The sequence below is a fragment of the Spermophilus citellus genome, assembly GCF_964194105.1.
Source record: "Spermophilus citellus genome assembly, chromosome: 1".
NCBI lineage: Eukaryota > Metazoa > Chordata > Mammalia > Rodentia > Sciuridae > Spermophilus > Spermophilus citellus.
Genome location: NC_138182.1, coordinates 45400398 through 45424121, shown reverse-complemented (window position 1 = coordinate 45424121; position 23724 = coordinate 45400398). Strand labels below are relative to the sequence as shown.

General features: G+C 38.6%; 1 protein-coding gene across 4 annotated transcripts in view; it reads right to left on the bottom strand.

Annotated features, from left to right (window-relative positions):
* Positions 1 to 23724, bottom strand: part of EPSTI1 (epithelial stromal interaction 1) — a 100592-nt gene that overhangs the window by 61460 nt on the left and 15408 nt on the right. For all 4 annotated transcript variants that reach the window (XM_081308161.1, XM_081308162.1, XM_081308163.1 and 1 more), the window contains exons 2-6: positions 19914 to 19972; positions 17950 to 18033; positions 13757 to 13830; positions 12999 to 13082; positions 2062 to 2135 (exon numbers count right to left, since the gene is read on the bottom strand). In XM_081308161.1, coding sequence (XP_081164287.1) covers positions 2062 to 2135; positions 12999 to 13082; positions 13757 to 13830; positions 17950 to 18033; positions 19914 to 19972 — 375 coding nt within the window. The remainder of the gene's footprint in view (positions 1 to 2061; positions 2136 to 12998; positions 13083 to 13756; positions 13831 to 17949; positions 18034 to 19913; positions 19973 to 23724) is intronic.

Sequence of the window (23724 nt, the reverse complement as noted above, 5' to 3'; positions counted from 1 at the left end):
TTACCTCAGGTTTTTTGCATCTACTAATAATATTGACTAATAGGGAACACCATCCTGAAAAACATCACATTTGAATTTTTCTAAGTGGTAAATAGATACAGAGATGAAAAATCATGGTGAAAACTGTACCAAGGTTAAACGCCCCTTCCTACCCTCTGCTTTCAGGCTCAAGAATCCTAGAACTAATTCTGAATTGTGATATCGAATCTGTCCCCAGTCGGAGTGGAAGACTTAATGCATCATTAATCTGGTCCGCTCTCAGCCGCCAATTGAAATAGTCACAGTCATTCGATTTTTAAGGAAAAGACAGTGCTGCAGAAGTACATTCCAGAGGTCTTTTCATAAAAACCATCCTGTGTGCTCCATCTGCATGTGCAATCTGCTTGTGTATTTTCAGCCAGCTTGCATGGGCAGATTAATGTGTACAATTAGAAAGCAACCTCACAGGCATTCAATAAACTGCCTTCATTATTACACTCAGGAGAGTCCCTTTGGATATCAATAAAAGCCTAGTTTTCTGCCTGTTAGCTAAATAACTGACAACACTAAAAATAATCAGAAGCAAATGAACGGAGTCAGGAACAAGGTGTGAAGAAAGAGCACATTAAGATTCTCCTGGTGGTGCCCCAGGTGGCCATCATGTGCTTTTTCTCCAGCAACTTGGATTTACAGTCTACTCAAGTCCATGGTTGCCTTCTCTACAGGAAAAACACACCGTTCCTGGTCTGCTGTTTGAACCACACATCACAGCATGCTGAAACTAGCAGGGTATTGACTCCTTTGAAAGAATTTCTTATTTGGTTTTCTATTTTGTGTTCTTTCATTTGACAGCTTCAGGAGAATCTAACTTGGGGGTGAAGGGCAGATAGTCTAGTTGGTCTGATGAAATCTTTGTGCTGTTAAAATTCTAACAGCTTTCCTAGATTTTTTTTTTCCCCACCATGAACTGGTTCTAAGAAATTGTGATAAAGACTTGTTACAGGGAGGCTCCACCTATTCTAAGAAGTCCCTTTCATATTGGTAGCTATGTAATGGTCATTCATTTCATGAGCTATTGGCCTTTTAATTTCAAAAGTAATTCAAAACACAATGCTCTTAAAAGAAAAAAAAACTCACACATATATTCCTCTTCTTGTGTTTCTCAATAGCCTTTAAAAATCAATTTGAGATACTTCTCATTTTTAGCCAGCTTCTCTTCTTCCTGGTTAACTGGGGCTTTCACGATAAGCAGAAGAAAGAGCAAGAGTGAAATGTGCGTGTAATTGAATTCAACTCCACTGATAGTGTGGGAGGTCGCTGAGGGAAAAACTTTTTTTCTTCTTTACAGAAAAAGGGTGACTGATCTTTAGTGTTTAGTGAAACACAAACTCAAAAAGCTAGAAGATCATGAAAGAAAGGAGGCTGGACAGCACAACCCCCAATATTTGAAAATTCCAAGAATCTTTCATCCTTCACCTTGCCCTGATTCAAATTCTCCAGACAGAGGATTCATTCAACTTCCCAGTCCTCTACTTAAGACCCCTCACTGGTAAGCAGGTCATCCATTTTCCAGTGAAAACTAGTTTGGTATAATAGAAAATTATTTTGATATATGACCACCAATTGGGAGTTTTGACAATAATTGCTAAATGACTGCAGTTTCTGAGTAGACAACATGCAATAGTATAATAAGCCTCAGTCCACTGGATAAATCCCTAGTTAGTTTAGATTCTACTTCAGCATTTCATTTCAAACAGCTCCGTCCCTGTATCAATACATTGGAAGTCAATATAATTAGAAGCACGCTGGATCACCAAAGAAACAGACTTTCCAAGACACTTTTAGTGGTGAATTTTTCAAATTTGGTAGTATTAATGCTAAGTGACTCCTAGAACACACTCTGATGAATATAGATGTCTCCAATCTTAGATCATCACATGATGACAGAGTTCAATTACATAATATTATCAGCCATTAATCCAATGCCAGGTGTTTACAAAGTTACCAACACCTAGAACTTAAAAGCTAAATGAATGAATGATATGCCTATGAATGTACAAAGTTCTGTAAACATAAACTTACTATTGGTGATGTTCTCTGAATGCTTCTCTTCTGAGTTTTTCTTGAACTTGCTTTTTCTCCTCTAGCTTATTGCTCTGAAATTGCAAAGATCAAAATGTAATCTATTAAGGAAGATGTAGGTAGAATATAATGTTGAAATTATCCAAGGTCCAAAATCCTTAGGTCCCAGTGATCCAACAGTCTAATGTGGTCTAATTTGGTTCCCTTCCAGAAGCTCCAAAGTTATCCCCTCCCAGAACCCACAGCCACTTCACAGAAAGCCAGGAGCCCTAAGTTCTTCCACAGCTCCCCTCTCCCAACTGTATGATCACAGAATCATCATTGCACATTTTTATTTTAGTTCAAATGATAGCAACATTTTTAAGCAGTGTTTTCAAAATATTCTAATGAAAACATAAAATTTCCATACCAACTATGTTTACTTAAGATTATAATAAATGGTTAAATAGTTCATTCAAAATTTATGCGTACACCCACTTTCTACTAATGCATTCAGGAAAAGATTTTCAATAAGCCAACTCAACTCCCTTCTGACTTAGAATCAAACACTTAAAGCTGTTGAGAGACTGAACAGAACATGTCCTTAAAAAGCCATCCACTTGCATAAAAAGAGTTCTTTTATTTTTTTAATTAGCTGTTTAGAGAGCCTAGAGAGAAAAGAACTTCATATTTGATATTACTGCTACCATGGCTCTGGCACATTTTAATCCAATTTAAATAACCCAGAACATTTGCTTTTTGTTCACCATGACACAACTGTCATTTTTTTTACCTTGCCTAAGAAAAATAAGTAAAATTCTTAGACAACAAATTTAATAGGGAGTTGAAACAAGTTTACAACACAGGAGAAATGTGAAATTTTACATGAATCCAAGAGAGCAAGCAGCTGGGTTTAATTTTTTAAAAAATGGATTTGCCCAGAGGAAGACCCTTAACAAGACAATAATGGAAATCATCACTCTTAAACTCTAAGTTTGGCTCCATCTTTCAAAGAGAGGAAAAACTGTTCATATTGTTCATCTCCATGAAGGTCTTCATTCACACAGAACTTTGCCATTTTGACAGGCAAAATGAGAACCGTTTTAGTTTTAGGAAATAACTGTAGGAAATTTACTAGAGTTAAAGGGAAGCAATTATAATGGAAGCAATTGGATTGTTAATGAAACAATTCTAGGAAAATAACTAATGGAAAATTATAAAACCAAGTAAACATGATTTCAGTCTGGACAAAGTCCTCGATCATGAGAACAAAGGTGGTCACTTAATGACAAGATCCCTGCATCCCCTACAGGAAAATAATTGAAAGTGTGAAGGACAGCAAGCAAGCAGTAGGTGCTGATGAAACCAATGTTAGGCACACTCCTTTGAGAACAATGAGAAAGTCACACAAGTGTCTAGAGACAAAGGCTGGGTTCCTTCAGCAAGGTCAGGAATTGAGAAAACTGTTTTTATTCTCTTCGCCAGTAGATTCCAACTCACAAAACTGTTGGATGGTAGCTAAATTTTATCCAAGGAAAGTCTGTCTATCCCTCATCAGAAGAGAAAGATTTTGCAAAACCCTGGAGTATTTGAGAATCTGTATTCAGTACCTACCAACCTAGGCACTGATTTTACTATACTAATCCAAATACTTAGATTTAGTCAGATTGTTTATTGCTTTCCATTTAAGTCCTCATCCAAACATATTTATGCACGTATACAAATGCAAAATAACCCATTTGAGAGCATGAGATCCAAATGAAGAAAAGATGGAATCATGTTTTCTCCAGTTCACCATCAGTGAGTGAACTTAAGCAAATCATTTAATGTCACTGAATCTCATTTATTCAACAAACATTTATTTAATGCCTATTATATGCTTTGTGCTGTTAGATGCTAGTAATGCAGCTATGAAAAAGCTGTGACTACCCTGGAAATTTCAAAGTCTAGCTCAGGATATGGACAAGAAAGCAACGAAGGAAGTATGTTAAGTATATTAGGGAAAGCAGTTTGCAAGTGAAGTAATATGATCACACGGAAAAAATACAAAAGCAGATGGTCAGGAAATACTCACTGTTTCCATGTTCACTCTGAGCCTACTAAGTGGCAGGTTCCATCCCAGACACAAGAGCCAAGAACAACATTCAGAATGTGGCTTCTAAGCTCAGGTTCATGACTGAACTTCACCTAGGAGAATGTCTTTTTTATGGAGACTGTACTTAGAACTTTCTTTAGATTTTCTAAGGTGCTGATGGCCAAATCAAAGGACAAAACCCTTAGGTATAAGGAGAAATAAAAATCATAGGTAGAGACCAATCTTAAAACAAGCAACAGTTTTCCAAGAGTGAGAAGAAGATGGTGCAAACCTTCACTTCATTGCACACCTGTTGTCCACTACTCAAGAGGGTTCCAGCAGAGGGGCCAGAAAGCCAAAAAGAAAGCTCGCATTTAGCTCATCAGGACTTGCTCCCCAGCAAGGGCCTGCTTCAACACTAAGGATGTGTCTTTCTTTGTCTCATAAAGTTGCCATTTATCACCAGTCTGAGCACCCACAAAACGGACCACCTGGATTGAAGAACCAGGTTTTTGTTTTTGTTTTGTTTTTTTGTTTGTTTTTGCACAAAGGCAATGATGGGCCAACAATGTCCCTGGATAAGAAAAGCGCAATCCCAGAATTTACAGTGTCTTCAAGACATCAGAGAATATGCCAGTTCAGGGAATTCCAAGAAGTTCAAGGATAAATTGAAAGGTGTTTGTGAAGAGACGGGTGGAAGATATGGCTGGGAAAGTAAGAAGGGGCAAATGATGAAGGAATTTATATGTTCAGCAAAGGAGTCTGGACTTCACCAAAGGCAGTGGTAAGCCATTAAATTATTGTAAGCAGCACAGTAAGCCACTCACTCAGGTAGCAACCCGGAAGATGAGCTGCAGAAAGGACTACCAATGTGAGAGAACACGAGTGGTTCTCACCACAATCCAAGTCAGAAATTATGAGAGACCCCAATTAGGGCAGCAGGGATGGAAAGGAAAAAAAACAGTCGAGAAAAATGGAAGGGACAGAAGTAACAGATACAGTTGTAGGTGGGATGAGTAAGAAAAGAGGAAGACAATCACATAGAGAATCAACACGAAGGCATGAGTTCAATTTGAATCCAAAGGCTCTGAGGCACAGGTGTGAACATCTAGGCAGAAATCCCAAATATGTACTATGATATATGGTTCTGGGATTCAGATATATGTTCTGGCCTGAAGACATGAACCTCAGAAACCATCAGCATGAGCAATGGCTAAAGCCTTAAACGTGGGAGCTTTCACCTAAGGATAAGAGGTGTAGGCACAGAGATATCAGAGACCAATGGAGATATCAGAGACCAACAATGGACCTCTTGAAATATCCATAGAGGGAAAACAAGTGGATAAAAAAATCCAGAGAAAATAGAGAGGGGTAGATTAAAGGACAGAATATTTAATAATTAATAGCTACAAACTGTTAAGTTTCTCCACTGGATTTTTCAATTAAGAACATCATGGTGATTTTGGCTAGATCTATATTAGATATAGAAGCCAAATTCAGCCCACTAAGGAACAAATAAAGAAGTCAGAGAAGTTGAGTTCATAAGCCAGCTAAGGACAGCATCAACCTAGGGAATACGTTCCGAAAACAGAATCCTTGGTTCCAGTGACTGAAAAAGAATGAGTCTACAAACTGACATTTGGAAACAAAATTTGGTGGTAGAGAAGTCTTTTAAGACATTGTGACCCATGGCGTTTGGGACATAGAAGTTGAAAGTGGATTAGAATAGAGAGATGCTATTTGTTAAGGTTCGAGAGACCCAAGTATGAATAAATACTGAGAGAGGAAAAACAAACAAGAAAAAGGGCTAAAGTAAGAGATGCAAGGTACCTGGGGAGATGAGAGGAAAGAGGAGATGGTGAACAAAAGGTGGAAGAATCCATCTTTTCCTTCCTTTAAGAAGGAAAAACACCTTCTTAAAATGGGAATGGGGATAGAAGCAGCAAAGAATAAGGGAACAAGCCATGTACGGTGGCACACGTCTGTAATCCCAGAGCCTCGAGAGGCTGAGGCAGGAGGATCGAGAGTTCAAAGCCAGCCTCAGCAAAAGTAAGAAGCTAAGCAACTCAGTGAGACCCTGTCTCTAACTAAAATACAAAACAGGGCTGGGGATGTGGCTCAGTGCCCCTGAGTTCAATCTCTGGTACCAAAACAAAACAAACGAACAAAAAGGAGTAAGGAAACAGAAAGAAAAGAAAAGACATTAAAGGCCTAATGGGCCTTTCTTTCCTATGAAGTGGTGAATGAAGCCATGTGCTGAAAATAAAGGAGAGAAGACGAAAAAGGTAAAGTGAGCAAAGATCTTGGTAACTAAGGCTGAGCCTAGAATACAAAGGAAAAATGCTAGACTTTGGACATTGTTAAACACCTAGCTGAGATGGAAGCCCAGAAATCCGGAGTGGCCAAAAAAGGCTGTGTGGATTTTTTCCCAGCAACCTCATTCATGTGGATTTAACAGAAATGAAGAAATTGAGCCAGGCTTGGTGACACACCCCTAAAATGCAGTTAATGGAGGGCTAGGGTAGGAGGATCATAAATTTGAGGCTACCCTTGGCAACTTAGACCCAATCTCAAAGTAAAATAAAATTTTTGAAGGGCTGTGGATTTAACTTACAGGAAGAGTGCTTACCTACCATGCATGAGGCCCTGGGTCCAATCCCCAGTACTGTAAACAAATAAATAATTGAACCCATCCAATTAAAGTATTTAATAAGAATTATCTTCTGTACTCCTTCCTTCCAAGAAGTCAATATACTAGATTGAAATGAGATAGTGTTAAAGCACTTCTTCACTTTTATAATTAGGTTAGAACACATTATTAAGTGCTCACTAAGTGCTCGGCATTGTACTAAGAGCTTTGTATATTTTGCAACCTTTAATTCTATTGCTATACTCATTTTAAAAAAGAGGAAAGTAAAGAACAGAGAAGCTAGCAGCCTATACTCTTGGTACCACATCTGCATTTGAGAGTTCCCGTTCCATCCTCATGGATTTAATGAAATCTTACTGCATTTCAACAACCAAAGACTTAATGCCTCCACCAATTCATCCACCAAAAATCCCCAGAGAATGTAGGAAACATATTTCTTGAAAACACTGGTGTTCCTTGAATTTTCAGAAATGAAAACATTTCCCAGGTTATACAAACAATATTGAAATGATTTCCTCAATGTTGAGTTTACCCCTAGAGTTGTTCTTAAACCATTTGCCCTTGCTACTATTTGCTTCCTAGAAATAAGAAAGCAACATGTATGATTTCCTAAAAATATGTATATGTGGTCATCTTTGCATCTAATATGAATTGCTAATATTCTGCTCATTAGTTTTAATGCTATACAATAAGGTAGAAACTAGCAATGTTTCTCAGTGTCTATATAAAGCACAGTGACTTCCAGGGCTCCCAAAGACTTGGGCAGCCGTAGCTCTCAGGAAGAACAAGAAGCTTTGGAAGCTACTCAAATCTCTTGCTGGTTTCTTATACTTTCTGAGGTTATGATATCCCAAGAGGTTGAGAGAATCAAATAGGAGTATTTGGAAATGACATAGAACTGTATTATATAATTTTAAACATAAGAAGATGGGAGCAGAATAAGGTAAATCCAGGAGGTAGGGAAGGTCTTTGACATGGACAAGGAGGTTTTCATTTTTTAGGTTTGTGATATTATGAAAGCCTAGAAAAATCAAATTATTACTTCATTCATTGATGTGATTATTAGGGGAAACTATGGTGGAGGTTTACTCCCACAGCACTAAATTTGGATGAAATCTTACTGTGAGAATTTGCAAAAACCTGTCTACTTATGGGAAAGATCCACTGGCAAAGAAAGTACCTCCTTCTGGTACATTGCCTTCATTTTTAATGACTTTCTTTTACTCTGCCCTAATATTTTAGAAACATTGTCTCTGCTTTATAGATTTAAGGGAAAAGACATTTATACATAATTATAAAACCACGAGTTGTAGTAGTTTCCGATGGTTGTTATATTAAAAAAATTTTTTTAACACAATCTTAACTGTTTAAACAACACAGATGCATTATCTTACATTTCTAGAGGTCAGCCACCCAAAATGAGTCTTGCCAGATTAAAATTAAGGTGAATTCCTTCTAGGCACTCCAGGGGAAAATCAGTTTCCTTGTCTTTCTCCTTCTCTAGAGGCCTCCCACAGTCCTTTGCCAATGAACCCTTCCACTTTCAAAAGCCAGAAAGACTGACTCTCAGTCTGTCATCTCTCCTTTCTCCTCTACCTGCCTCATTCAATTTCAAGGACTCTGTTGACCACATTGGTCCTGCCTAAAGGTTGCAGGAAAGTCTCCCTATGTAAGGTCAGTTGATTAACAACCTTAATTCCATCTGTGAACTTAATTTCTCTTTGTCATGTAATATAACATATTCCTATGTTCTAGGGATTAGAATTTTTTAAATTTTTTATTCTAATTTCTTATATATGACAGCAGAATGTATTACAATTCATATTACACATATAGAGCACAATTTTTCTTATCTCTGGTTGTATACAAAGTATATTCACACCATTCGTGTCTTCATACATGTACTTAGGGTAATGATGTTCATCTCATTCCACCATCATTTTACCCCCTTGCCCCCTCCCTTCCCTTCCCTCCCCTTTGTCCTACCTAGAGTTCATCTAATCTTAAATGTTCAACATCTCTAGCAATTAGATAAATGCAAATCAAAACTACTCTAAGATTTCATCTCACTCCAGTCAGAATGGCAGCTATTATGCAACAACAATAAGTGTTGGCGAGGATGTGGGGGAAAAGGCACACTCATACATTGCTGGTGGGATCACAAAATGTTGCAGCCAATATAGAAAGCAGAATGGAGATTCCTTGGAAAACTGGGAATGGAACCACCTTTTGGCCCAGCTATCCCACTCCTTGGTCTATATCCCAAGGACTTAAAAACAGCCACATCAATGTTAATAGCAGCACAATTCACAATAGCTAAATTGTGGAACCAACCTAGATGCCCTTCAGAGATGAATAGATAAAGAAAACGTGGTATATATACACAATGGAATATTACTCAGCAATAAAAGAGAATAAAATCATGTCATTTGCAGGTAAATGGATGGAGTTGAAGAATATAATGCTAACTGAAGTTAGCCAAACCCAGAAAACCAAATGCCCAATGTTTTCTCTGATACGAGGAGGCTGATTCACAGTGGGGTTGGTAGGGATTATAATTTGAAGGAGGGATAAGGGGGCATTACTCTGCCTGCCACATGAATTATAATCTATTTGTAAATCAATAAATATCAGGCACCATATGCCAGGTACTTCATAAAAGCATTGCCCTCCCTTGCTCTCTGAGGCTTTGGAACATGCGAGGAGACAGGAGGATAAGAGAACATTGCTTTCCTTCAGTGTGGTGCATTGCATGCTGATCAACCCTTCACAACCAGCTCTAGCAGAAACAAAAAGAGCAGGTTGATTTGTAGCATTTGCTCATTTCTGTAGTGTAAATATTCCCACCATAGTCAGTTTCAAGCTACTGTGAAGACAACTAACTCATAAAAATCTTGAAAATGTAACAATCCATTCTCATGAACCAGTCTGGGGTGGCTCTAACACACTACCAAAAGTATATAACACCATATCCTCTGGTTTAGGGAATGCATATTTAAGCAAAGCATCCCAGTGTCCATTCCAAATGTTTCCCTCACCCATAGAATTAGCTCTCCCTTCATTAAGGATCAAAGGACAGCCACAAATACAATGAACCAGTTCACTCTCGCCTCTATTACACACACAGATAGTGACCCATCAGAAGGAGATCCAGTGTCCCCTGTGACCCTTCTTGAGAGAGAGGGAAAATTGAAGGGCAAGATGGTAGGGAGGTTAGAATCAGAGGCCAGGCTAGAGGCTCTTGGGTGGTGATAGCTGCCTGGCTCCTTGCCTTAGGCTTCCCAGGAGCCGCCATTCTGCCCGGGAGGAGGATAGTAGACTGTAGCCTGGAATCCATGTGCATATTTGTTGTGCATTTTAAAGAATGAGTGCTCCATAAGCACAGTCATTACCATCTCCTTTGGCCATTTTTCACACTGGCAATGTGAAATATGCCACTTCCGGGTAGCTAATGTCTACTTTTCTACCTGACACCAGCTACTAAAATAGGTTTATGTTTCATATGAAAAGCCACAGATTTATATACAACAGAAAGGGCTCAGTCTCTGTGGCAGTGCAGGCCCATCAGCCACAGAGATTAAGTCCACAGAAGGACAAGGGCAGGTGGTTTCTTATTTTGTAAGGTCATTTAAATTAATGTTCCCTAAACTTGCATATGCACAAAGAATCACTCAGAGAGCTTGTTAAAATGCAGATTCTGATGTGGTAGGCCTGAGGTGGGCTTGAGAGTCTGAACCTCAGCAAACTCCAGGGATGCTGATGTTGCCCATTACATGAAGAGTCTAGTATAGGCCTCTCTCTTCCTCCATCTCTTTCCAGCAAATTTATGCCAGTAATCAGTATAGTTGGTCATTTCAGAAAAGCCAATCCAATTGAGATCACTATATTTAATGACTGCTATAGGTCAGTGTTACGGTATAACTTGGAAAGGGGGAAATACTGCTTTGACTCAGTGTTGAAGAAGAGAGTCTCAGCCATTAACACTTGTTATCTGGGGCTGGGATTGTGGCTCAATGGTAGAGTGCTTGACTAGCATGTGTGATGCACTGGGTTTGGTTCTCAGCATCACATATAAGCAAATAAAATACAGATCCATTGACAACTAAAAAAATTTTTTTTTAAAGAGTATATTATCAATCCTGCGAAGAAATGAGCCATAAACAACCCACAAGATGGCCAATTATGGGTGTTAAAAATGATCTTTAGGATAAAAGCCTACAACATAATAATTCTTTTTTTTTTAAAGAGAGAGAGAGAGAGAGAGAGAGAGAGAGAGAGAGAGAGAGAATTTTTTAATACTTATTGTTTAGTTTTTGGCAGACACAACATCTTTATTTGTATGTGGTTGGTGCTGAGGATCGAACCCAGCGCCACACGCATGCCAGGCGGGCACGCTACCACTTGAGCCACATCCCCAGCCCAACATAATAATTCTTTAAGGTCTGCAAGCCTCTTAATTCAGTTCCTGATCATGATTTTATCAGTTTTGCCTGAAATGCAGGCAGATTATATAAAGGAGACAAGATTCCATTCACAATCACAAACCAAACAATGGGAGGGGAAAAGATGGATAAAGAAGAGAAGAGTGGGGAATAGAGACACATAGAGAAAGAAGTCAATAAAATTAAGTTATGGCAAAAAAAAAATCTTGTCAACAAAGATGACTTGGAAATGGATTGCTGAATAAAATTTAAAAACAAAGTTCCTACATTCATCTTCTTATACCTTCAGCATTTTATTATAGTTCCTGATGTGCAAGACCAGTCTTGTCTCCACCTACAGAGCCCACATGTCTACAGCAACTTAAGAGAAGAGGTGGTGCTTACAGACTCATTTTATTGGCAGAGTTCAGAGAAGGTTGGGGACCTGCCCCAGGTCAAACAGCACAGCAGACAACTTCCAAGGAAGACAAGTTTACTCCCAGCCAAGAAGAGAATTCCTCAGGGGAGGGGAAGACTCTTTCTCTCCTGTATTCCATCAGCCATCAGCTTTTAGCTTCATTAACTGTAACTGGTTAAAACATCTGTGGCTTGATAATCAGGTTTAAATTTTGACCAATACTCAAACCTTAAAAGAAAAAAAGACTAAGAGGGAAGGAAAGAAAGACAGGTGGACATCAGGAAAAGATTGTGTTTCCTTAACATATACCTACAAAAGGTGTCACATATGGTTGGCATCATGTGTCACTCCACTGCCCGCAAAACTCCAATGCTTAGCTTAAAACCTATTGCAACTCAAGACCGTGAGAAGAATGGGAGCAGATAGAAGGGGTAGAGATGGAAGAATGCTACATTCTTCATTTTTCTCTAGAAGATGATCTCTTCTTCTTCTTCTTCTTTCTTTTTTTTTTTTCTTTTTCTTTCTTTCATTTTTTTTTTTTTTGTGGTGCTAGGAACCAGTTTATAGTATAGCTGCATGCATTAGGCAAGTACTCTCCTAAACTACATGCCACCACCCCATCCCAGATAAACATTTTTAAGAGATTTTCCCAAACCACAGAAATTATAACTACTATAACATCACTTTGAGATTTAGAACAGATCATATAACTAATACTGAAATATAAATGACTCCTTCCCGCTACTCCGACAGTACTGGGATTGACTCTAGGACCTTGCACTTACTATGTAAGCACTCTGTCACTGAGCTATATCCCCAGCCCTTTTTTTTATTTTATTTTGAGACAGGGTCTTTCTAAGTGGCCCAGGCTGGACTTGAACTTGTGAACCTCCTGCCTCAGTAGCTAGATTATAGGTGTGCACCACCACAACCAGCCAATGTGCTTTTCTTTCTTTTTTTTTTTTAATCAGTAAGACAGACATGCCAGCCTATATCACATTCACATGGAAAAATCAGTAAAACTCAGCATTTGAATACAACTATGAGAGTGTACCATTGATTGCTACTATTACTAGTTGCTTCACCTTCTGGATAAATATACAATTAATAGCTTGGTCACTCACCTAAGAGGTGAGACAGTGTGGTGATTCAGAATCCAAGCTCTGGGGCCAGTCTGCCAGGATATGGATCCTAGTTCTTCTAATTACTGACTGTGGCCCATGGGCAAGTTATCTTCCCTCTCTTTGTCAGTTCCTCATTTGCAAAATTGGTTAATATCTATCTCATCCGATTACTGTAAGGATTAAATGAGTTAATATAGGGACAGCGTCTAGAAGAGAACCTGGCCCAAAGCCCTCAGTGAATACTAGCAAATCATCCTCTCCACCTTCTTACCTTCTCTCTTTGAATTGCCTTCATTTTTTGGAGCTCAGCTTCTTCAGCTTCCTTCCTGATTCTTACAGATTCTTGTCTTTTTAGCTAAATTATGTTGTGATTACGGAGGAAAAAAAAAAGAAAAAAGAAAAACAGTTAGCTATTTTTCATTCTGAACTTCTGGAACTCAAAATTATGATGAAAGGCAAATTATAGTATTGTTTTGCTCTACCTCACCATGATTATAGGTTGTTTCTTCAAGCTACTTAGATCACAGAGAATGGCCAGGCTACATCTGCCTGAGAAATTGGTGTGTTTCTTCATTGGGATGTGTGTATGTGTGTCCATCTATCTTTATCTTCCTTTCCCTTGCTGTGTGTGTGTGGAGGGGCAAAGGCAGATAATGTCTCCTGATGATAAAACACGTAGTGTTCATTGTAGAATCAGTGGGTATCTTAAATCTTTCTTTGTACCATTTTCATAATAGACTTTGGAACTAAAACATTGTAGACTTAAACTATAGTGAACACATAAATTTAACTAGGAAAAAAATCCCCTTAATTAAAGGTCATGCTAATACATATATGGCTTAAATAAGAATTCTAGATATTTTTCTTTAGTTCTCATTTCTTGGCCTCTTTGAATTTTGAGAGTTGCCTTTTGCAATTGGCTTAAAAGTTTTATGCTTTAGTAAAGTTACTGTGCTATTTCATGGTTACTTGAAAGTGCTAGTACTCAAATTCCTTGCCAAAATTAAACAAAAAGAGATGGATTCTGACCTTTTGCTGGTATTTATTTTGCTTCAGTTGGAGTTGTTGTTTCTGCCTGACTTCAGTCTCCGACTGGCTTCCCCCTAACAGAGGGGGAAAAGCCATGAAGGTAAAACATGAATATTAAGCTGAAATGTCAGCCACCAAGGACTAATTAATACAGGAGCAGTCTACAACATAAGTTGCTTTAGTATTTTTCATTCCCCCCAGAAATAGAAACATTACCAGTTATCCTAATAAGACCTTAAAAAATGGTAATTACTTAGAAGAAAAGCAGCTTGACAGAAAGATGAGGCCATATTTCAACTGGACCATCCTACTAAAAATTTTCAATTAGCGGGTAAAGTTTTAACTCAGATTAAAATCATAACTGAAGGGCCATACTTAACAATAAGATATACTGCCTATTCTGGAAATTCTAGAACATTCTTCCTGATTGAGTGCAACCAATAAAAATAATGACCAATGATGCTTCAACTACTTTTCTTGTTTTACCTCTGTTGACCTAGTTCAAGTAGAGAAACTCAAGAACCCCTCAGGGGACCTTAAAAGAGCGTACTATAGGGATACTGCCACATCAATGATTATAGCGGCACAATTCACAATAGCTAGACTGTGGAACCAACCTAGATGCCCTTCAATAGATGAATGGATTAAAAAAATGTGGCATCTATACACAATGGAGTATTATGCAGCACTAAGAAATGACAAAATCATAGAATTTGCAGGAAAATGGATGGCATTAGAGCAGATTATGCTAAGTGAAGCTAGCCAATCCCTAAAAAACAAATGCCAAAAGTCTTCTTTGATATGAAGAGAGCAACTAAGAACAGAACAGGAAGGAAGAGCATGAGGGAAAGACTAACAGTAAACAAAGACGAATGGGGGGAGAGAAAGGGAAAGAAAAAGGAAAGCATATGGAAATGGTAGGAGACCCTCAATGATACACAAAATTATAAGAGGTTGTGAGGGGCAAGGGGGAGGGAAAAAAATAAGGGGAGAGAATCCAACAACAGCAGAGGAGGTAGAGAGGGAAGATGGGAGGGGAGGGGAGGGGGGATAGTAGGGGATAGGAATGGTAGCAGAATACAACAGTCACTAATATGCCATTATGTAAAAATGTGAGTGTGTAACCAATGTGATTCTGCAATTTGTATTTGGGGTAAAAATGGGAGTTCAAAACCCAATTGAGTCAAATGTATGAAAGATGATATATCATGAGCTCTGTAATGTTTTGAACAATCAATAAAAAAATATAAATATCTGTAATGTTTTGGTTTTGACCATACATGTCTTTTGTAATTAAGATAAATAGTCGCAATAAAGTAAAACTTAAATGCAAAAAAAAAAAAAAAAAAAAGAACCCCTCAGGGCTTTGTCACTAGATAAGTGAGAGGTCTTTATAACTTACTCTTTCAAGCTATAATGGAAATATCTCACAGGTAACTGATTCTCAATCCATGATATTTATTGTTCTTTCTTCAGATATTCAAGAAGGAAAAAAAAAACATGGATATAAGATTATTGGCTTGCTCTTTCTAAGCCAAAAATAATCTGGGGCCAGAAATATTTATAGTTTTACATTATCCAAGAACTGTCATTTCTCCAGTGTTTAGGCAGACTAGATGTACATATCAGAAAGATTTCTTAGAAATAGTTCTCTGGTGCTTTGGTCACTAAAAATGTCATTTCTATGACAGATTCACTATCCCAGAAAATACATTAAAATAATTTGCATTCATGATAGTTTTTATAATTGAACTGATAAAGATATCATAGAGAGATATCTTCTGATTTTCAAAAAATATACAAAGCCTATTTGACTTGGGCCCTTCAATCACTATTGAGGGCAATGGGAAAGAAACAGTGAGTAATATTGAAGCTTTTTATCTATTGTTCCAAGAACTTTCAGTACCTCCTACAATTTCAATATTTTAAGTGGTAGAGAAATGGGGAAAGAGTTGAGAATTAGAAAAAAATGGAGAAAAATCAAATATCTAAGTACTTACAGATTTTGTTCAAAACTCATCTTAAAATTTAAAACATTCTAGAATTTTCTTTTTTCTTTTTTTTTTTTGCCCCCAGTCATCCCCTACACACACCTATTTCTAGATACTTCATACAACAGAAAGTTAAAAATGAGAACCTTGCTCATTTTCATGCCAAGATGAAAGATACTAGGTACTAACTGCTTCAAATTCCAAAAGGAGGTGTCTGGCCCCCAAGGAAATATCTGCAAGGATGTTACTGAAAACCAGTTTGGAGAATCTTCAATGGCAACTACTTTCCACCTATAAAAGAAGTTGAATTTGTGAAAGGAAGACAGAAATCTGAGGAACAATGTCTTTCTTAACCATGTCTTTCATTCCTGTTTGTTATTGAGAAAGGAAAAATCTTCACATTAAGATGAGCAGAGATTTAATGAAAATCACTTAGAAGCTTCAATTTGCATCCCTAGGTGTAAGAAAAAATGCCTAGAAAAGTCAGGAACCTAAAGGCACAAGGCTTCTGTTGGCTGACTACTCACATGGGTCCTCAAGAACAGATAGTTAGAACATGAGTGGCCTGAATCTACAGAATATGGGGGAAGAAAGCATGAACAATGTGTCCCTTACTTCCGATGTGGGCTTCATGAGAGAAGAAGTCAATCCAAAGCCTTCTCAGAGGGACTTGCCTGTGAGCATCCCTTAAAGAACAATGGGCCCTACAAAGAGTTTACCAAACGCCAACAGTGAGGCCAAGCACTGCCAGTGGGAGACTATATGGTCTCTTGTCAGAAAAACCAGGTAAGAGGTGGGTGACTAGGAAGGAGGGATGCTGAACTCAAAAAGCAGGAGGGAGAATGAGCAGTCCTCATGCACCTGGGCTCTGTATACTTCCTCACCTCTTTCATCTTCCATTCCCCCTTTGGCCCTAGAGGAGTGAGAATCTGGGAACAGAGCATTCAATAGAGGAAAGTCCAGCCACACCACCCCACTTCACTTGCTAGTTTCCTCCCTGGAATAGCCCTGGCCTGAGACAGCAGGAGCAGGTGATAGGGGGTGTCCTCCATTAGTAAAAGAGTTTGGACTCTAGGACCAAGCACAGGACTGGAAGCTCAGTGATAAAGCACTCACCTGACAGGCATGAAGCCCTGGATTTGATCCCCAGTGCCAGAAAAAGACAAGAAGAAAAAGAAAGCAGTAAGCATTAATTAATTACTGAAAGGAGACTCATGCCCAGAACTAGCTTAATATCTCTTTAAGGAAGACCAAAAATACCCAATTTCTCACTCCATCCAAAGGATGTGGGAAAGGCTAGGCTAGTCTCCCACATCTGGTTGGAGGGGACAGGTTAGAAAGAACTATTTTCTGATTATATCCCTCATGACTTATTCAACATAAAGATGATACATTAACTTAACCCTTTTCATGAAAAACAGAGGGATGTGGGATCACATCATCCAGTGATTTCCAAATTAGCCTGTTTTTACCTAGATCCAAGAAAACAAAAATATGTCCCTCAGACTATCCAACAGTAAGTGGCCCCTGACTCCAGACATGTTTGTTAACTATCTGTGGAAACTGTATCCAGCCCTTTAAGTTCTCAGTAGCCGGTGGTAGAGAAATGGGAAGAAAGGAAGTGAATGATTCACATTAGGTGGCATCCCCTCTGATGATCCAAACACCAGCAGAGGTAGACCAAACAATTCATCACCCTGGCAGTGTGGCTCCAGCAGCCCAAAGGTCTCTATCCATAGAATGAAAGCCCAGGTGACATTTGTCTTTTCATCCACCACTGGGTTCCCAGCTCTCTTTCATCTTGCCTTTGAAACTGACTCCTCCCTTATTTTCTTCACATTAGCATTTAGCTGCCATGATTAATATGCTGTGATAGCTTTTCCTCTTAACCTGACTAGTGCTATGACAGGGCATATGCAGCGCCCCAGGTAAGCTTTCTTCAGAACTGAGCATCTAAGAGAGCTCTAAATTATTTGTCAATTAAGCCATCACTTTATTCCCACAGAGCTGGGGCATCACACATTTGCTACTTGCAGGAAGACAGAAACAACCATATATACTTAATTTGTTCCAGCATTAAACGCACTCCATCCCAAGCGGCACGGCCACCAATCTCTATTGCAGAAAGAGGCATACATAGGTGCTTGTAGGACCCATTGGTGGCCCTGCCTCCCACTTTGGACAACTGGTTTGCTCACTTACCCAGCAGTGTTGGCACCACATACACTGGTTTAGCTCTATTCTGCTCCTTCCACTTCTCCAGGTTGGACAGTTCTTGCACAGCAACTAAGCCAGGTGAAAAATAACAGATCGTCAGTTTTTAAGATTTGAAAACTGATCACTTCAAAGTATAAGAAGCAACCATCAGATGACAATTAATCACATGCTAGCATGAGTGGACAAGATGCCCCCCAAAAAAAAACATATCCTATCCTAACCCCTTGTGGCTCACTCTGGGGACACTTTCTCTCCAAGTACCTGCACAGAGAAACAAAACAAAGGAGCATAGTGCATAGTTTTTCCTTCCATTCTGGCTTTTTTTTTTTCAGTGCTGGGGATTTAACATAGAGCTTTGCACACAGAAGGCAAGTGCTCAACCACTGAGCTGTAGTCCCAGCCCTTCTTATTTTAAGACAGAGTCTCTATTACCCAGGCTAGTCTCAAACCTGTGATACTCCTGTCTGAGCCTTCCTAGTAGCTGGGATTAAAGGCATGTGAAACCACACTCAGATCTATTCCAGTATTCTTAAAATGTCCAATTAATTTTAAAGGTTTCTTATAGAAAATGTTTATAAAACTAGAATCCATGTCAATAAAAATGGTTCACACACAGGTAAACACATTCCCAGAGAATTCTGATGCCCATATTCACTTTATTTCAAATGTTCCCCAAGTTCATTGCAACTCAGGGCAGTGAGGATCCTGCAACTGTAGCTGGGAACTCCTGCTCTGGTTGCTGGTATTAGGGACCAGCTGCCTGGGGAGCAGGGCTCATTACCCAAATATTCATTCTTTGTGACAGCAGGGGGCACCAGGAGATACCAGTTCTACTGCTCCAGTACATGCCCTGGTCTCCAGGTTAGACCCAATTAGTTGCAAATGTCAATTTGTACAAATTTTCATTAGAAAATAAGAAAAAAAGAAAAATTCTGAAACATTTCAAAATCCAGATGACACTGAGATTTAAATTCCTGTTTAGTATTTAAATAAAAAGCTTGCAAGATGCCAGAACTTTGGAGGTTCTGTTGGTCAGCTGCCTGCAGTTTCCATAGTCACTGCAAAGCTGTGATTATCATATGGTATTCTGTATTGACCCATTATTGTTCCACACAGGGGGCTATTTCTCTGGTGGGGTCAGGTGCTTTCTTGTCATGTCCTTAAGCCTATCGTTATTCACAAAATTAAATTACCTACTAATGATCTAAAAAAGGAGAGCATAGCATTTCAATATTAGCACTATAGCCTGACTTTGAGCATGTCTCAGAACTTCATTGTGAACTGAAAAAACTTGAGCTCCCCTTGCAACTACTAAAAGATACCTTTAAATGGCCCCATTTATATTTACTAAATGTCAGTTAAACATGTTATAAACACGCTTAGTATAAGGAGCACAAAAATGAGTAATGTAGTCTCTGCCCTCAAGGAGAAGAATCTGGAGAAGAAAACCAAATTGCACAAATAAAAACAGCCAAGGGTAGGCTGGACATCTACAAAATTATGGAGCACAGAAGCTAAAGCAAAATTCCATTGAGGAGGATGGGATAAAACAAGAATAATAAAGATTGTTTCATGATCTATTTAGTATTTAGTTTGTCAATTTCAAAAGTGTTTGTGGTACCATTAAAATATTAGCTGCCAACTCAACTATTTAGGAACAAGACTGGTCTATTGGTAATAGATGTAGTTGTTTAAGCCCCACAGAAATCCAAGGTTTACAATCATGTCATGAGGTTTTTTTTTTTTACTAATGAAGAGAAACAAATTTAGAAGTGTTAACAAATAGAATAATTTTAAAGGTATAATTAAAACTGCTAAAATTCAAAAAGAAAATCCTTCTTGAGATCCAGTGCAGCTAAACATATCAGAAAAGATAAATACTTCAGGCCAAAACAAACCAATTGTAAAGAAAATAAGAACCATTCTGAATGTTAAATAAATATACATACTCCTCTGTATCTGATGTCTCCGGCTTTCATTTGGTGCAATCATGGTATATGCACCTGTGCTAGAATGAAGAGGAAAAAATGGTTAATGGCATGAGAAACTACTAAGCCATCATTATGTAATACACTAACATACTGTACTAGTTAGCGATCATCACCAACAGATGAGAATTATGGAAGATAAATTTCTTAAGATCCGGGTCTGTACTCCAGGGTCTTGAACTCTGGTTGTCAGAGTAAGATAAATACACGGAATCAAATATGGAAACATAAAACGGTGGATGAAGAGACAAGGTCTTGTTAGAACTGCTTCACCAATGGTTCTTGGTACTGATACTGTAGGGCTCTATTGTTCCTCTAGGTGGCGCTTGTGGGTAAATCCTTTTAAGATTGGCAGTCTCCTTAAGAAAGTTCTTTAGCAAAATAAGCCAAACTCAAAGGTCAAGGGTTGTATGTTTTCTTCCATATGTGGAAGCTAGAGAGAAAAAAAGAAAAAGGTTGGGGAGGAGGCAGATCTCATAAAAATCAAAGGGAGGGGCTGGGGATGTGGCTCAAGCGGTAGCGCGCTCGCCTGGCATGCGTGCGGCCCGGGTTGGATCCTCAGCACCACATACCAACAAAGATGTTGTGTCCGCTGAGAACTAAAAAATAAATATTAAAAATTCTCTCTCTCTCTCTCTCTCTCTCTCTCTCTCTCTCTCTCTCTCTCTCTCTCTCTCTCTCCTCTCTCACTCTATCTTAAAAAAAATCAAAGAGAGAACAATAGATCAGAAGAAAGGAATTGGGGGAGGGAAGAAAGGAGAGAAAAGGGAAATACTAGAGAATGATACTGGCCAAATCACATTGTTATACTGTGTGTATGTACAACTACATGGAAACAAATCCCACCTTTATATACAATAATACACCAATTAAGAAAAGGAAAAAATAAATAAAAAGGGGGAAAAATCCAGATTGATGTTCTCCTCCACGTGACCCACATTAAAAGAACAGGAAACAGTGTTGAGTTCTTGTTCCCATAAACTGAGAATACAGTCCATTTGCAATGCAGACAACTTCTCTTGATGACCCATCTGAGTAGCCAATTGGCCATAGTCTTGTGCTTTTCACTTTGACCTTTATTAAGTCTGGGTCCACTGGGTTCCTCATTCTCCCAATAATATGAGTTGAGCATAATCAGAAATTCAGAGAAGCAAAGAAGGATGTCAAACAGAAGGATCAAGGAAGATTTCACTTAAGCAAATATATTCAACCATGAGTTACCAGAAAGCTGTTAAAATATTGTGAGCTTTGAGAAAGAGACTGGTTGATTGATGTGTGTTCCTGATCTGACACAGTGCCTGGCACAATGTAGCTGTGTGATAAATTGTGAGCTGAATTAAAGTAAAATGATGGCTCAAATCCAGTCTGTGAGTCTATGCTTGGGTTGGCTCATTCTTGATCTGAGGCACATGGTCCCACAAGAGCACGAATACTTCATAAAGCAAAAATACAGCACAGCAACAGACCGCAGTATAATTGTGGGTACAGTTTTAAAGGAAATACTATGGATAATCACAACCAGCTCATAACGGTAGTTTTTTTTTTCCTTAAACCCTAGATACTCTTAGAATTCTCTCTCTTCAACCTGGAATATACAGTTTCAAAGGGCAAATTAGCACAGACTGAACAGTAGAGGCCAAAAGTGCTGATTAACAGAAGTCATTTCTTCCTTATCTCATTATTTTCCTAGCTGTGAACCTTCAGCCAGCTTCAAACTGGGCTTTAATTTTAAACTTGTAAATGTGAGGTGTGCAACCACCTTTGCATGCAAATGGGGCTGCTGGATGCCCAATTACCTAATGTATATCAGCAGACTTTGCATGTGTAGCCTAGCATGCATACAACGTTATGAATACAAAATTAGGATACTGCCACTGGAAATTAATCCCTTATCCGTTACATATTCTTTGTTCACCCTAAGAAAGATTTTTCACTCCTCAAATGGCAGTGCTTTATAGGAGCTTGGGAACTGCAATTCTGTGTGTAGTACCTGGAAACCTGAATATGGGGCAATATTGAGCCATTCCATAGAGTCTTAAAGCTGAAACACGAGAGAGTGGATTTAAATGCCAACCATGAAATTACTGCACAATCTTCGATGTCTGCTAATACGGTGGTGTAGAGCTTCTCACTATACCAGGGATTTGCCTACACTGCAGATCAGCAGTCCTTAACCTTTATCAAGCATCAGAATTACCCCGAGGGCTTGTTGGCGGGCTTGTTAAAGGGCAGAGTTTCTAATTCAGTAACTCTGGGGCCACTTTCAACAAGATTCATTTTTAACACGTTCCCAGGTGATACTGATATTCTTGACCTGGGTACCCGTACTTGGAGAGTCACTCTATAGATCAATCAGGCTGTCTGCTATGGTTCAAAGGTTTGTGCCCACCAAGACTCATGTTGACACTTGGTCCCCAATGTAATGGTGTTGAGAGGAGGTGGGACCTATAACAGGCATTGTGGGTCATGGTAGCACCATCCTCAGAAGGGATTAATGTCCATCTCACAGGAGTGTGTTAGATCTCATAAGACTGGATTAGTTGAAAGTATTGTTATAAAGCAAAGTCATCCATGTGCTTGGTCTCTTACACATGCCCTCTTCCCCTTCTGCTTCTCTGTATCATAAAATGTTATGATACAGCCAAGGGGCCCTTACAAGATGTTAAGTGTCAAGCTGTCTTGACTTTCTAGCCACCAGATTTGTGAGCTAAAAAAACAAAAAACAAAAACAAAAAACAAAAAAACCTCTTTTTAAAATACATTACCAATCATCAGATATTCTGTTACAGCAGCACAAAAGGACTAAGACACTGTCTTAGGATATTTTAGCTAAAAGAGAATTTGGGGATTAATAAACCTTTGATAAGACAGAGAGGTTAAATCAGGTACTAAAGATCACAAGGTTAATTAAGCAATAGGGCTGAGACTCAAACCCAGAACTTTTGACATAGATCAGTTAACTATCTGCATCTAACTTTTCAATTCAATACAGAAAGCCTAAAATATGAGTTTCCTTGAACTTCAGCCACTTGATAGACTTTGGAATGATGCAAACACTTAAGTGAGCACAAATTATGGATTTAATATGTTAGGGACTTATGGGGAGATACCAAAACCCTTATTTAGGCCACTTTAACAGAACTAGTACTTCAGTTAGGAACAATTCAAGAAACCATAGGGCACTCCACAAAGATATCCAAATAAGTATTAAAGTGGGATAATATAGGTAGTCAAAAATCAAGACAAAGGAGATTCACAGAGACCACAGAGGAGTAAAAATTCTTTAGGGAAAAAGAATGGTTGGAAAATAGAAAGTTGAGCGTTCAAGGACAGGCTCTGAAATGGCACAAGGTTTCCTTGCCAGGAGTTTGCTAAGAATGAATTTTCCATGGAAATTTTGGAAAAGATTTGGAAACAAATATCAATCTGTTTATCCAAGACTCTATTCTGCAATATCAAATCTAATTAAGTATACTACCTATGACACATTAATATCTTTAGTCTTAGGCTATAGCATACAATCTCTGTCCCTTGTGTGTAGGACACAGGCAGCGATACACAGTACAGGTACAGGAAAAAAGAAGGAAAAAATTTCCTAGCCCTGGATTTAAGAGTTTTTAATCAAAAGCAATCTCAGCATAACCCCAACAGTGCTCCTAGTAATGCACATTTTATGTTAAGAGAATTCCTGGGTAACACTTGCAGCAATATTTTATTGACTGAACATGCCAAATCTAAAACATTTAAAGTATACACAAGAAAGCCATGCCAA